Here is a 14,433-nt window from a genome sequence, read left to right on the forward strand (position 1 = left end):
GCAAGCAAATTGAGCGTCTGCGGAAGAATTGACAAGCACCGCGGGGATGAGAAAAATGAGGGGAAGTGTTGACAAAGAGACGGCGGAGAGATGGTGTGTCGTTGGAAGAGTAGCAGGCGACCGAGTCACGGGCTAGTTAGCGCCTGGGGGATGAGCTCATCTACTCTTTTTGACCTCTCGACTTTTCCGACAGTGGCTTTATCTGCCAGATTCTTTTTGATCTATCGACTGCAACCTTCGCTCTGAGTGCCGAGTTTGCTTTGACTGTCCATTGTTTCAGTTACTTGTTTCGTGGCTGCTTCTTAGAGTGCGGTGTCCCGATTAAATAAAGTTGCTTCATACTTCAATTCTATAGTTAGAGGATTACCGTCAAAGCCCAACCACAGATATCCCCACAAGGTAGAAAAGGCCTTACTTCCCTCCTGCCCAAACTGCAATTCCCCCTTTACTCTCTAAGCTCTAGAGTAGTAATCTTGTGGCTCATCCGGCGCAGGAACCTTCGCGAACCAAATTGTCGGGATCAGACTGCTACCGAGAACGGAAGACCGGTCCACTGTCGCGGTCCCGCGATGTCGGATGGAGGTGTGCTGCTGCAGGACGCGGAAGGAACCCCAGCAAGCGACAGAAGCTCCTTCCGCATCAGGAATAGCTTCTATACTGCTTGATTACTAATTTTCCGGATGCAAACAAGCATAACCCAACCGATCTGTATACAGTGATTACAGACTGCGCTGGACAGTACGGGGGACGGAATACTATCTTCCCTATCATTCTGCTGCCCGGGACCTGAGCTTAGTGTTGGCTATCACAATACCAGTCTTGTAATTTGGAATTTGGAATTTGAGCGGTTAAGGTCGATCTGGCAAGGCTTCAAACGGCCGATATTTTCTTGTCCCTGGGGCCTATGGTACCTATATACAAGCTAAACGCTGAGGCAACATAATAAATCCATTCAATGTAGCCACCGGGCCCGAGACTCTTAGAGCCACAAGGGTAAAGAAAAGCGAGATCCATTATGAATGTCTTTAGCAAGGCACGGAGGCCGCTTCCAGTCTCCACAATATATATCTCAATCAACAGAATGTTTAGTTTTAGGCAAGTTTACCATGCTACTTATTCACTGACCAAGAGACTTCACGCATCCATGAAGGACCCAATAAGTAGCTAACAGAGCTATGGTAAATATCTTTTTGCCGGTATGTCGTAACCGCAGAGGGTTTGGCCACTACGGAGAAGTCCCACGACATCATCTTAACTCAGGCAAGACTCACAACTCACAAGCTGTCATCGGCTCAAAATTAGCCGGACATCCGGAGGCCTTAAAGTATCCCGTACGGAGACTCGGAAGCAGCTAGACCGATGCCATTGTGAGTGCGAGCTCCTGAGCGCAACTTCCTCAGGCAGATAAAGAGGAAGCGAGCGACAAGCCCTGTCGATCAATGCAAATGACAGGAACTGCAGTTCCTCCCAAAGGGTCCAATGCTCCGTGAGTGATCTGCACTAGTGAACGCCATCTTCCTTGATTTCCCCGATCCGGACGCCTTTGACGCGGTAGTACAAATAGGCGTTCCTTTGCGGCAATTAGATTGTCGATCATCAAGATATTTCGACTTCCTAGATCGTCAGTCACCAGCGGTGATAATCAAGTTCAGAGGTGCCCACCGTCGGGGGAAAACAGGGTGAGGAAATTGAGTTCAATTCAGCGGAGGATGAGGAGCCCTTCCTTCATGTCCGAGTCTGGCGCGGCGATGATCTATCAACTAAACTAGTTGACAGATGGTCGCCGGATGCATTGTAGATCATTGGAAAACGGGTTCGAAGATTGCGGCCTGGGATATGTAAAGATTAAGAGAGTAAGGGAAGTTCTGGCTGTAAGTGTCGAGCAGGATGTTTGTCAAGCGAGGTATGATGGCAAACTGCTTAACTAGGTATTCCATGTATTTGTGCTTGGTGACCAGTCTGGCTCTTTGCCCTGTGATGCAACGGCACACCGCACACGCAACCCCGGGATGATGAGCTGGCAGATCATGCGCCGTAAAGTCAAAATATCACAGTCTCACATTTTGTGATGAAGAACTCAGGCTGAAAATCTAGGGAAGTTATTGACGGGAAGTCCCGACACTGGCACGATACCACCCTCGAGGCTGGATTGATCTTCAAGAAACGGCCTTGATATCGATAAAGGTGGGATTCGAACCGAGCAGAAATAGAAAATTTGACTGGACATCGCTATGGACCATTTAGATATAAGCATAAGGCCTAAGTAGCCGAACTATAAACGGATAGAGGTCGCACATCAACCTTAACGTTGATAGTACTAAGCGCACGATTGTCCAAATTGATGGTTCAATCTGTAGATTGAGCAGGGATTTCTCAACTCTGTTTCGATGTTGAGGCTTTTCCCCTTTATCTAACTCACCGCATAGGTTGATGCTTCGGAGCCTGAACGCATCATTGCTTTAATGACCAAATTAGCACGGAAACGAGGTCGACATAGACAGATCTTGGTCAAAAAGGGAATAGATTTTGAAAAACCGCGAAGTAACTGGCTACGAATAATAGTCAATGAATCAAGACGCCGAAGTTCATACATTCAAGCCTGACCCTGAGGGTGATGCTGGGCAGTGCTTACCCATCACATGTCCATGTCTCAAATGGTTCATGACGCGTATCGCCACCTCTTTGGCTAAGTTTCTAGCCGGTCTGAGTCCCAACAAAGCGATGCCAGTATCTTGATACCTGATTAGCAGGTCGCATGACGCTGAGTTGGTAAAGAGCCCGGACATGAAGATGTAATTTGCTTTTAAAATAGTGAGCATGTGCTCATGTTGGACGTAGAAGACATGCCATTGGGAGACCGACGATGCCTGTTGTACTTCGCAGCGGTACACCTGGAGGGATCTTCGACCCTATGGCAATAGATGGTACAAGCATCATGCTTCGGGGAAATTCTGCCGTCGAATGATAAATTCCTGCATCAGGATTGGCATCGCGGGCGGTTCACGGCGGCTGCATTTCCCTCCTTGGGACATCTGGCTGTATAAAGTAACTATGCACTTTCGGCGCTCTTTGACTATCGACCGTGCATGCATGAAATGGAGGTGTATTACGGCCGAACAGTGAGAGCTGAGAAGTGCATGCACGCAGGGTAAGCTGGGAGTCATGGGGTGGTTGAAAATAGCAGATCTGACAGCCTCGGTCAACCATGGAAATATAGATATAGAGCAATGTGAACAAGTATACTCACAAATTCCGGACACTCCAAGCATTATCTCTCGATCAAGCGCCCTGCTAACAAAGCCTTTGGTACAATTAACTTCTATACGGACTAGACTGGTTTACGAAGACGAGGTGTTATTCCAGGCTAGAGCCGCTGGGACATACCGGTAGACCAGCTGCGGCTTGTAACCAATTGCAAGGACAGTTCGCCATCAGCACGATCTGGGTGTTGAGCCGAGATGGCGCGCGAGGAGATGGATGGATGGCGGTAAGGTTAGGTACAACGGTCGGTGGAGCAGAAGGTGGGGAGGTAGAAAGAGGCCAAGCCGACCTTATCTCCCAAAACAGTAAAAGGACAGCTCGGAGAAGCCTCGGCCATATCCTTGATAGGCAAAGCGTGTCGGCGGATGATTTCTGAGAAATTTTAAGTTGGAAGATTTCTGGAGACGAAATGGGGACCAAATGGAGCCCCAAGCATGCGTTGATCCCAAAAGGGAATGACGAGGCCAAGTCAGCGCCAGTCAGTAACTCCTGATTCCGCGCGATTCGTGACAAGCTCCCTCAGGGGTGCTGATCGCCTCGACCACCGCCAGGCCCTTCAAAATATTCCTGTGGACCTCGCTAACACTCTCTATCGATTGGATGTTCTTTGGTCAGAAAATATCCCGAGTGTGGACTGCGACGGCCTGTTGATCTGTGCTGAAAGTCTTGGAGGTCCTGACAGCAGCAGCGCCTAACTAGTGCCAACCATTTTCCCTATCCGGACGGCGCCAGGCAGACCATCGATTCCTCCCCCCGAATAATTCATGCCAATCACTCGCTGGTTTGACAAGTTCAGCCGTGGGGATTCTCAAAGTGCATACTGCATGTGCATCTCTCCTGATTCAGCACGGTCTTTTACTGATTTTGTCATGATGTTCGGCGGCGGCTACTCCTTTAACTACTCTGGAAAACAACAATTTCTGGACAGTGGGCAGAGTGATGAGCGCGCCCGCCCCACAGCAGCACTGATCTTTCTCTCTTCTGGCGCCTCTGTTTGGTGTCCACACTCTGTTGTCCACTCTGGCCAGGGCGGACGGAAGTCAAATAAATTAAATACCAGCCCATCTGGACTCCCTCTGCATTCAACGCGGGAAAAGCCGTCGTTGCTGAACCGGATCACCGTTTACTGGACGACAGTCATAAGATGTCATTGTTGGAGCCTCATCATACGAGAATTGTTGTTGATGAGAAGAGACTGTCTATTAGTCAATTGCGACTGCCTTGATTGAAGATTCTCCAGGGATGCCATCCCGACGGACCTACAAGGCCAGTGCTCGGCATGGCTGCTTGGAGTGCAGAGGCCGGCGAATCAAGGTTAGTACCCAGTTGTTTTAAGCGCTTTGTTTCTCTCTATCCTCATCCAAGACCTATTCTTCCCAACCGCGCCATGACTCTGTCTCCCATGATCTTGTCGGGCCCCTTCTCTTTCCTTCTAGGCTCCACCACCGCAGCACACCACACCACTCAATTCGCGTCTCCGAAGCTTTGGTCCGACCCTAGGCAAGGATGTTTCTGCTGATGCATGTGCTAATTGATGCCTGGCGCAGTGCGGAAAAGAAAACCCTCAATGTGCCGCATGTCTGAGTCGCAACATAATATGCGAGTACTTACCATCTGCCTCCGCCCCGTTGGCCTGGTCACGGATCAAGTCTCGTTCATCTACACCTTCTGCCCCAGCTACAGCTAAAGCTTCGCCGTCCGTGGTCGAACCTGCCTTGATAACCCAGTATCAAGATCTCATGGATCCCTCCGTCTCTGGTTCTCCGTCCAAGGAGCTGAATATTGAGGATCTCGAATTGATGATGCAGTGGTGCACAACAACATACCGTTCGGTCTCCCGCAACAGTGCTGTGGAATGTATATGGCAAGCCGTCGTGCCCCGGGAAGCCATGCGCCATCCATTTCTGATGCATGGAATCCTCGCCCTCTCTGCCCTCCACCTGGCAGTCACCAACAAGAATAGTACCAAAGACCATTATATTCGGGCGTCCAAAGCACATCAACACCAGGCAGTGATCGGTCTGTCCAGACTAGCAGGGAAACTGAAACCGTCCCATTGCAATGCGGCCTTTACCCTATCCAACATTATGATGATATTCTCCTTTGCTCTCCCGGAGATTATTGGCGCAACTCCAGGCCGGAGTCCTTTGGACGAACTGTACCAGGTCTTTCTAGCGACTCGAGAGTCGGTTGACGTATTAGCCAGCACCACTGACTGGGTTGGAGATGGGGAACTCAAACCATTGCTCCAGTACGACAAGGCCCAGCCGAAGATGCCTGATACCTCTCGATTAGCCATCATGTCCCTCGTTCAGATGAATGCTCACCTGGCCCGCCAGGATCCTCACCACGACAAAGAGCTCTATGACGCCACCATCAAACATCTAGGATACTCCTTGGACAAGGTAGCAAGGGGTGGCGAAACCATGATCGTTGCATTTCAGTGGATATTTCAGGTGCCGTCAGAATACATGGAGCTTTATCGACAGCGTGAACCTTTTGCCTTGGTCATTCTTGCGCATTACGCGGTGATCATACATTTCCTGAGGCGCCACTGGTGGATGGGCGAATGGGGACTCAGGTTAGTCCGAGAAATCGGTCAACACTTGGACTCAAAGTGGAGGAATTCTATCACTTGGGTTCTCGATGCGACAGGTTACTATATTCCTCCGGTGTGAGAGCGCCAAAATCGATATTTATCATCCCGTCGGGAATATATTTATTGAAATGGTCTTCGCCAGGCTATTCGAGTTCGGCGACTAAAAATTTACCGATTATCAAATTCGGGTCCTCTAATGCGGGCTCATACCCCAACTCTATCGGACCGCGTGATTCCTGAATTGCGACCTCGAACGACAAACAAGTTTCGCTGCTTTGGACGCATGGCCACAACGGGGCATACCGGCCATACGCAAGCCGAGCGGTATATCCAAACAGACACAGGAAACCCCATCTCTGCACTGGAACCAGCATTCTCGACTGCCAGTTCAGGTCAAGATGTCAGAGAAAATACCACTGAGTGACAACTCACCATACTTAGAATTGGGCCTGGCCCTACGCCACCCATATCTGTCAGTGTCACTGCGCTGCCTACAGTCAGCACATCAGGTATGCACATGCACATGCACAGCACATCACAATGTACATAGTCAGGGAGATCTTGAATCCAATCATATCCCGCCGTGCTTAAGATCCGAGCACGTCTATCACCATGAACAAGAAACAATACAAATTACCAATCTGTGAGAGAAAAGAAATTACGGCCTTTCCCTAAAACAGCGTAGCAAAAGTACATATATGTAAGTTGGTATCTGGCATCACGCCCGCTTGATAAGCCCGCGCCGTCTTATTGGAGGTATCACCGGCCAACCGCATCACGTTAGTGTCCTTGAACTTGCAGGCAAGATGATTTAAACTCCAAAAAATCTTGACTCTAGATCATCCCATCCCACATGCATCGATATCTGCAGGTCGGGAATCGAGTTTTCCTTTCATGGTTGTTGATGTTTCTGAAATGCGACCTGAGACAGACATCTCACCATCATCCAGTCTGAAAAAGAAAACAACCTTCAAGAATCAAGAAGAGCGGATGCATTAAGAGGGCCTTAAGGCAGACCTCGTATAAGGTAAGGTGTACTGACTAATTAGACAATGTATAGGTACGAGAAAAAGCGACAGCAAGAGACGGACTCAGACCACCTAAAAGACGAGAGAGCAGGAGCAAACAAAAGCAAAATGGTATAAGTCACTCAAACGGTGCAATTCATCATCTCGAAGCCTTCTGCTCGACAGCGAGGACCTGCCACGCTTCACCAGCTATGCCCTCGCATTATTTCCCTCCTCGATGTCCCGCCCGGGTGGGGTAGACTTCGAAGTCACAGTCCGACGCAACTGCTCGTCCTCTTCGCGGGCTTTCTTCTCTTCTTCCGGTGTAGGGAAGTATGCATTCGCGGCGCCGCCTGACGCAAGATCGTGTTAGCGCACCGAATTGAGAGAACGAGATCGAGCTTAAGAACAAGACAGGAGACATACCGCGGCCAGTATGATGCGGCTGCGTCTCCTGTACACGCATAGGGGGCGCCTCGACATCTTGACTCTCGCGCGCGAGCTCCGGGTGGTTAGGATCGTTGTGCACCATGTTTCCCGAGCCGCCGCGACCGGTTGTGTAGACTTCTTGTTTGATGGTGGGGGTGACTAGGTCCTGCGGGGTTGTTTGCTTGGTTTCGCTGGAGTAGATGTTGCCTGAGGTGGTTGGGTAAGGGTTAGTTTGGTCTTTATTAATTACTGCTTTGGACGGTGCATAGGGTGGAAAGACTGAACTGAAGGGAACAAGACGTACCAGCGCCGCCGCGGCCGTGGGAGATATTTCTGGACATCGCGATGGTGGTTGTGTGCTGTGTGGGGTATGCGACGATGCGGGTGTCCGCGAGCGGGAGAAGCTGAGATCAGGAGCTGGAGGTTTGCGGACGGAGGGAGAGGTGGAAGTGGGATTGAGATGAACGACTGTCAATGTGCAACACGACCGAGCAGCTTCAGAGAATTCGGAGAAGATGGTGCCAGAAAAAAAAAAGACGAGGCTGTCAACAAAAGGGACCCCAAGCTAAGTTAATCTACCAAACCCACCGCAATCGATGATGTGATGCTCTGCTAAGGGGAAAAGAGAAAGCAGTGGCGACCGAGGATCCGATCGCAAGCGGCCGCAAAAAAAAAAAAAAATTGAAATCGAGCATGACTCCCGGCCAAGAACGAGTGCTCCATCAGCCCGCTACACTATGATTCAATCCAAGATTCTTGGGTTGCGCGCAGCTTTTCTGGTCTTACTCCAATAGATTGTTTTCGAGGTTCCACGATCTTCTGTCTAGGGCCGTGGAGGAGCCTGTGATCGCAGTCTTGAGCGTCGGCTGCCCACCATCCATCATGATGGTCCATGACTTATTGCTCGTACAATGCTGGCATACCTATCTACCCCGCGATGTAGCGCGTTTGGATTCTGGATAAATGAACCGATCTATGGGGCGCGACTCGTGTCGGTCTGGGCAGCTGATCTTCAGGGCCCCAGTGGTCCCTCGGCTGATTTATTTGTGCTGGGCTGAGTTGGGGCGCGCTGGCCCCTGGGCTGTTGGCAGATGACCTCGCGGCACGCGAAGTACACCAAGTAATGGCGAGAGTGGCTGTTGACGGTACGTAGTCAAGTCGATGAGAGAAGGAAGGTAGTCTGTTGTCAAATTTTAGAGCTTGTAGTAGAAACAAATATCTGCTGATGGAAGTAAACAAACATTCTAGTAATTCCTGCAGCTTTTCGATACGAAGACTCCTGAGAGCCTGAGTGTACATGCGAGCGGTGGTGATGAGAAAAGAAAGTGTGAGGTTACACAGACTAAGGGTACGTAAGTACAGAGTCTGGGGTATGGACAAGGGTTTTGTAGAAAAAGTACACTTCTTTGATTGCTTATATACATTTTATCCAACAAAGATGTCGCGCTTGCATCAGGATCCTGGGTATCACTCTTCAAAAGCATTTTCAAACCCCATACTCCATACACCATGTGCTCCTTGTACATGGTGCGGGCCTTGGAGATCATATCGGTCTCTATTTTCCTTGTATGAGGCAGCCCCAACATGCTGCATTTGAGAGGGGACTATTGCCAAACGGTCTAGGCCATGCGCATCCGCCATGCGCTCTATCACGCTATCCACGGCGTATGGATGTTCAAAGCGCGCTTTGTACATATAATCAAGAAGTGGGGGAACGCCCTCACGGGGAAAGATAAGCGCCTGAGAGCAACACCCATGACTGTTCATCAAGTGAACCCCCGGTCTCATGGGCAGCATCGTGACTCGGCCGGCGAGGAAGTAGAAGACGATGAGAAGTGGTACGCACACAGTGCACACGACGAATATAAATGAATTGGTGAGGACGCCCTGCATCGGCCGCACCGATCGTCGGCCCATAACGCCCGTAACGGCAACCATGGTGATGATACCGATGCTCCAGGCAGCGTAGACCGGCCATTCTTCGGAGTTCCATCCCAAGAATTTCTCGGTGTAGAAGAGGCGGACGTATATCCAATCTCTAATTTCGCCGGTGCTATGCCACGATTTAATCGTCTCGAGGCTCAGCATCGTGCGGTTGTACCACTGGCGCTGTGCAACGACGTCGTCTTCCAACATCATTATCCATTGCGCTTGGCTATCGTCGTAGCAGGACTTGAGAGAGAGGTAGTAATCAATTATAGATTTCCGTTTTACGTCCTTATTTTCTTCCAGGCGATGTAGGGTTCCGACAGGACCGTCTAGCTGTTCGTAGGTGAGGACGCGATCGACGACATTGGTCAGCCAGGGTTGACTGTAATCCGGATGATCAGCAGGCGATGTTAATGCAAAGAGAACGTGGACGGAGATGGTGGAACGTTCTTGTTCGGAGAGATTATCTAGGATAGAGGCGACTGTCGTGTCGATATTCTGCTGGATAGGACGCTTCACGGTGACGATTCCGACGCAAATCGAGGCATGTTCAGAGGCATCGGTAAAATTTCTCGTAGGATGCGCGGGGTCATTGAACGACTGATTATACGGACGGAGGTACTCCAACGACTCGTCGATTCTGCGAAGGCTATAGTTTGGCCGATACCCTTCCTCCGGCTGAAAGAAATAGGAACCGGGGTCACGAGCGGAGCGGTATCGATAGAGGATGAAGAGGAAGAAGTAGAAGATGGCGAAGGAGACGAGGAAGAGCCTCTGCTTCCTGGTGAAGTGAATCATTTGGCTGTGAGCATTTTGGGAGTGGGCGAAATCACCACACGAGGACTGCAAGCAGAGAGAAGATGAGAAAAAGGGAAAATAAGACAGCCTCGGAACCCCGTGTCTATTTGAAGATTGACTCTGACCATCCTCCCAGTTGTGACAAGTCCACTAATCTTGGCTCGTCGCTAGTTCATCTCCCAAGTGCCCGGCAGGTTTACAGCCTGCAAATTCAGAGGGTTCCGCTAGCTCTGGGCCATGATTGGCTGCGGCCGGTGTCGTTTGAGACCCAGTTTCAGGGTGTCCATCAAAATCCACAATCTCATTATTGTCAGGGTCAAGGCTCAAGCTGATTATACTGTGGGGTTCGTTTGCTTTGTCTTCTATGTGTCAGCCTTAGCATACTCAATTTAGCATCTTTCCAGTCCTGAAGCCTGAAGGGAACCATGTGCTCAATAGCCTCCTCTTCACACATTCAGGGGCCTTTCGGATCTCTCATGGTTCTCTCTGGAGAAGCCACGTTCTTGGCCCCCAAAGGAAGGATTAATTGTCCTCGAGCTGCCCCACAGCTGCCACCGGATGGAGGCTCAGCCCTGCTCAGTGCTCAGGTCTCACCTCGCCGTAGCCACTGGCCAAGCCAGAAGAGCTGAGCAAGATATAATCGTGTTCATCATAATAACGTCAAGACGCCGTTCTGCCGATCAAGTAAGCCCCAATTATTAGCTTGGAATGCGACAAATTACAAGCAAAGACCTTCATGGCTTAGCTTGAATAGAACCACCAGAAGCTTTCTCCGCGTGCATCGGCTGATATATACTCGGAGTAATTAGAAAATCTTGGTTCAGAGAGCAGGTTAGACTCGTGGACCAATCTTCAGGTACATAAGATATAGCACTTTAATCTGCCCATAGAGAAGACCTGATACTTAGATATTGAAACAATTCTCGTTCGGGCCAGTCTTGCATATGCTGTGAATTAAAACATGCTGCGGGGTGCAGCCACGTCACGTGCCTCAGAGGGGAGAATTAAATATCTCCCTACTGCCTGGTGGACCTGCTTACTCTCCAACAAACGTTCAGATCACAATAGCAATCCTTTGTAGCCTACTCATGTCATTATGGGCTCGAAGTCTCCCGAAACAGACGGCGGTCATGGCCAAGGTAGCCGGATTCCATTCTACCTCATCGTCTGTCCTTTGCTAACTCCGCCATAGAACACGCCAATGGGCCAGTCGAGAATCGCACCGGTGGAATGCCACGAGGCGTGCATCTCGCTACGGACGGCGACGGTACGATTGGTGACAGCGACGACGGCGATGATGATGAAGCGAATTCGACCCCGTTAACGACCGAAACCACGAACGGAAACACTCAGAAGAAGAAAAAGAAGCCGAAGAAGAAGAGCAAGAAGAAGACCGCAAAGCAGTCTTCTCCCCCGAGAGTGCCGCTCTCTCAGCTTTTCCCGCAGGGCAAATACCCGGTCGGCGAAATTCTGGAATACCAGCCTAATGAGAACACTTCGCGAACCACGGCCAAGGAGTTGCGCTTCATGTCACGCCGTCATCTTGAAGATGACTCGTTCTTGGATAATTACCGGAAGGCCGCAGAGATTCACCGCCAGGTCAGAAAATGGACACAGGAGAATGTCAAACCTGGCCAGGGGCTCACCGAGATCGCCGTGGACATCGAAGACGGTGTGCGGGCGCTTTTGGGCAATGCTGGACTTGATCCTGGCGACAGCCTCAAGTCTGGAATGGGTTTTCCGACAGGCCTATCTCTGAACAATTGTGTGGCGCATTATACACCCAATCCTGGACAGAAAGAGATCATTTTGCAGCAAAAGGATGTGATGAAGGTCGATTTTGGCGTTCATATCAATGGGTGGATTGTCGATAGTGCATTTACCATGAGCTTTGACCCCATTTATGACAATCTGTTGGCCGCAGTCAAGGATGCCACCAACACTGGTTTGAGGGTAAGATCGCTGGTTGAAGAGTTACCTGAGCCCTGCTAACAGCACTAGACTGCGGGGATTGATGTTCGCATTAGTGATGTCAGTGCCGCCATCCAGGAGGCCATGGAGAGCTACGAAGTTGAGATTGGGGGCAAAACGTTCCCTGTGAAGGCAGTGCGTAACATCACTGGCCACGACATCAAACAGTACCGTATCCATGGCGGCAAATCGATACCCTTTGTCAAGAACTCGGATCAGACGAAGATGGAAGAAGGAGAAGTCTTTGCCATCGAAACCTTCGGAAGCACCGGCCGAGGTGCTATACATGATGATGTATGTTTAATCTGCTGTTCACTGCATTCACAAACTTACGTTTCTAGGTCGGTGTATATGGATATGGAAAGTCCTACGATGCACCCTCGCATGTATCATTGCCTTTAGCCTCTGCCAGGAATGTGTGGAAAACGATCAATGAAAACTTTGGAACCATTGTTTTCTGTCGCCGCTACCTCGACCGTCTTGGCCTGGAGCGGTATCTGGCTGGGGTAAGTTGTCAGATTCCAATGTACGAGTTAAATAATCTAACTCATTCATAGATGAACAGTCTTGTTCAGCACGGAGTCGTTGACGTCTATCCCCCTCTAATCGACATCAAAGGCTCGTACTCAGCGCAGTTCGAACATGTATGTTACCTCCCCATTCATCTGTTCGCTTTCGGGACATGGGCTAATCTCAATAGACTGTACTGTTGCGTGAGAACAACAAGGAAGTTATCAGTCGCGGAGACGACTACTAAGCCTGCTTGAATAATAGAGGCTTCCTCAACGTTTTCACACCGAGTAGTTCAACACGTACTCTTCTGATTGTTGCGTCATATTTTGAATACCGACCAACTATATTCACTCCTTCAGTTTAGTTCACAGAATAATATACATAATGAACATCTTTTTATCATTACTTATGTCTGAGCATCAGTAAAATCGAGCTCTTGTATGCCAATCGCCGTATGAACCAAATCAAGAGTAAAAATCGCAAGTCCACTGGTGTCATTTGAAAGGACTGAGGAGCTTCCCCAATTTGCGGGGTAAAAATAGCACCCCACATTAACCGGTTAAACCGAGGTCCCTTGCCGCTGGCCTCGAACTTCTAATCTTCAAAGGAGCTGCACCACCTCGTAGCCGACGGCTGTGCAAGATGAAGCCGAGACCTGAAGAAAAGAGGGGTGGCACAGAGTCCTCCTGCTCAAGTTTCTAGCACCAGTTCAGACATCGAAACAGCTTTTGCACCCCTTTCCACACCCTATCGAGCGAAGCACACAACCATCAAGATGTACTTCACACCACCACCCCTCTCAATCCCTCCCTCCTACGAAGCTCTCCCGACTCAACACATCAAAGTCTCACACTACCCCGTGGGCTCCGCAACTGCAACACCTGTGGTCATCGTCACGCTTAACCGCCCCGAAAAGCGCAATGCCTTTACGATGCCCATGTCCGAGGATTTGGAGAAGGTGTTCAGCCTCTTCGATCGCGATGAGCGCGTCAAGGTGATTGTGTTGACGGGTGCTGGGAACACGTTCTGCGCTGGCGCAGATCTGGAAATTGGCTTTCATGCGTTGGAGGAAAGGTCGAAGGATCATAGGGATAGGTTTGTAGTTCTCCACGAGAACAAAAGCGCAATGGATTAGACTGACTAGAATCTGTGCACCACAGCGGCGGCCGAGTAGCTCTCGCAATTCACAAATGCCGAAAGCCCACTATCGCCGCTATGCAGGGCTCCGCCGTGGGCGTTGGAATGACCATGGTCCTTCCAGCGGCAATCAGGTACAAATTATCAAGTGCCTCACACTACACCCCAAACTAAACCCGCTCTACTAGAATCGCTCACGAAACAAGCAAATACGGATTCGTCTTCGCCCGCCGTGGCATAACAATGGAATCATGCTCCTCGTACTTCCTCCCCCGCCTGATCGGGCACTCGCGCGCAAACTATCTGGTCTCGACGGGCGCCGTCTACCCCTCCACATCCCCGCACTTCGGCGGCCTCTTTGCAGAGACAATGCCTGAGCAGAGTCAGGTTCTTCCGCGGGCATTGGCACTTGCTTCGGAGATTGCGGATAATGTGAGTAGTCAAGCGGCGGCGCTGAATCGGGAGTTGATGTGGCGGGGGCCGGAGAGTGCGGAGGAGGCGCATTTGTTGGAGTCGGAGGTTATCTATCATCGGTTCATTTCGCCGTAAGTGTTTCCAGCTTTATGTTTGGGGCTGAGTCTGGTTGAGAGAAGTTGAAAAGTGATGCTGATTGCCTGTGCTTGTAGAGACCAGAAAGAGGGTGTTGCGGCGTTCTTTGCAAAGAGAAAGCCGAACTTCACAGGGGATGTGGACAAAAATCAGCCTGCAAGTTATCCTTGGTGGTCGGCTGTAAATATTGATCCTCCGAGTGGGATCAAGGGATCTAAGTTGTAGTTTTGGCTGAATGAG

At 50.2% G+C, this 14,433-nt stretch overlaps 5 protein-coding genes across 5 annotated transcripts; 3 read left to right on the forward strand and 2 right to left on the reverse strand.

The window, feature by feature from the left end:
* Positions 1-4,348: 4,348 nt before the first annotated feature.
* Positions 4,349-6,099, forward strand: BJY04DRAFT_8435 (uncharacterized protein). Its single transcript, XM_073721171.1, has 2 exons — positions 4,349-4,575; positions 4,809-6,099. The coding sequence occupies exons 1-2, from the start codon at positions 4,504-4,506 to the stop codon at positions 5,937-5,939; spliced, it is 1,203 nt and encodes a 400-aa protein (XP_073574251.1). The 5' UTR covers positions 4,349-4,503; the 3' UTR covers positions 5,940-6,099.
* Positions 6,100-7,077: 978 nt separating this feature from the next.
* On the reverse strand, positions 7,078-7,637 carry BJY04DRAFT_215403 (DUF3602 domain-containing protein; the record flags this gene model as incomplete). Its single annotated transcript, XM_073715465.1, has 3 exons — positions 7,078-7,220; positions 7,294-7,503; positions 7,601-7,637. The coding sequence occupies 3 exons, from the start codon at positions 7,635-7,637 to the stop codon at positions 7,078-7,080; spliced, it is 390 nt and encodes a 129-aa protein (XP_073574252.1).
* An 840-nt stretch (positions 7,638-8,477) lies between these two features.
* BJY04DRAFT_8586 (uncharacterized protein) lies at positions 8,478-10,152 on the reverse strand. Its single transcript, XM_073721200.1, has one exon. It carries the CDS (start codon positions 10,021-10,023, stop codon positions 8,764-8,766), a length of 1,260 nt encoding a protein of 419 aa, XP_073574253.1. The 5' UTR covers positions 10,024-10,152; the 3' UTR covers positions 8,478-8,763.
* A 922-nt stretch (positions 10,153-11,074) lies between these two features.
* Positions 11,075-12,969, forward strand: BJY04DRAFT_182515 (MetAP 2-2). Its single transcript, XM_073710342.1, has 6 exons — positions 11,075-11,162; positions 11,216-11,976; positions 12,025-12,288; positions 12,336-12,500; positions 12,552-12,638; positions 12,695-12,969. Exons 1-6 carry the CDS (start codon positions 11,120-11,122, stop codon positions 12,749-12,751), a joined length of 1,377 nt encoding a protein of 458 aa, XP_073574254.1. The 5' UTR covers positions 11,075-11,119; the 3' UTR covers positions 12,752-12,969.
* Positions 12,970-13,282: 313 nt separating this feature from the next.
* BJY04DRAFT_215406 (enoyl-CoA hydratase/isomerase family protein) lies at positions 13,283-14,418 on the forward strand (the record flags this gene model as incomplete). The annotated part of the gene is made up of 4 exons (XM_073715466.1): positions 13,283-13,602; positions 13,668-13,778; positions 13,833-14,189; positions 14,271-14,418. 4 exons carry the CDS (start codon positions 13,283-13,285, stop codon positions 14,416-14,418), a joined length of 936 nt encoding a protein of 311 aa, XP_073574255.1.
* Positions 14,419-14,433: the final 15 nt, after the last annotated feature.

This window comes from Aspergillus karnatakaensis (genome assembly GCF_047715665.1).
Source record: "Aspergillus karnatakaensis strain CBS 102800 unplaced genomic scaffold BJY04scaffold_10, whole genome shotgun sequence".
In the NCBI taxonomy this organism is placed as follows: Eukaryota; Fungi; Ascomycota; class Eurotiomycetes; order Eurotiales; family Aspergillaceae; genus Aspergillus; species Aspergillus karnatakaensis.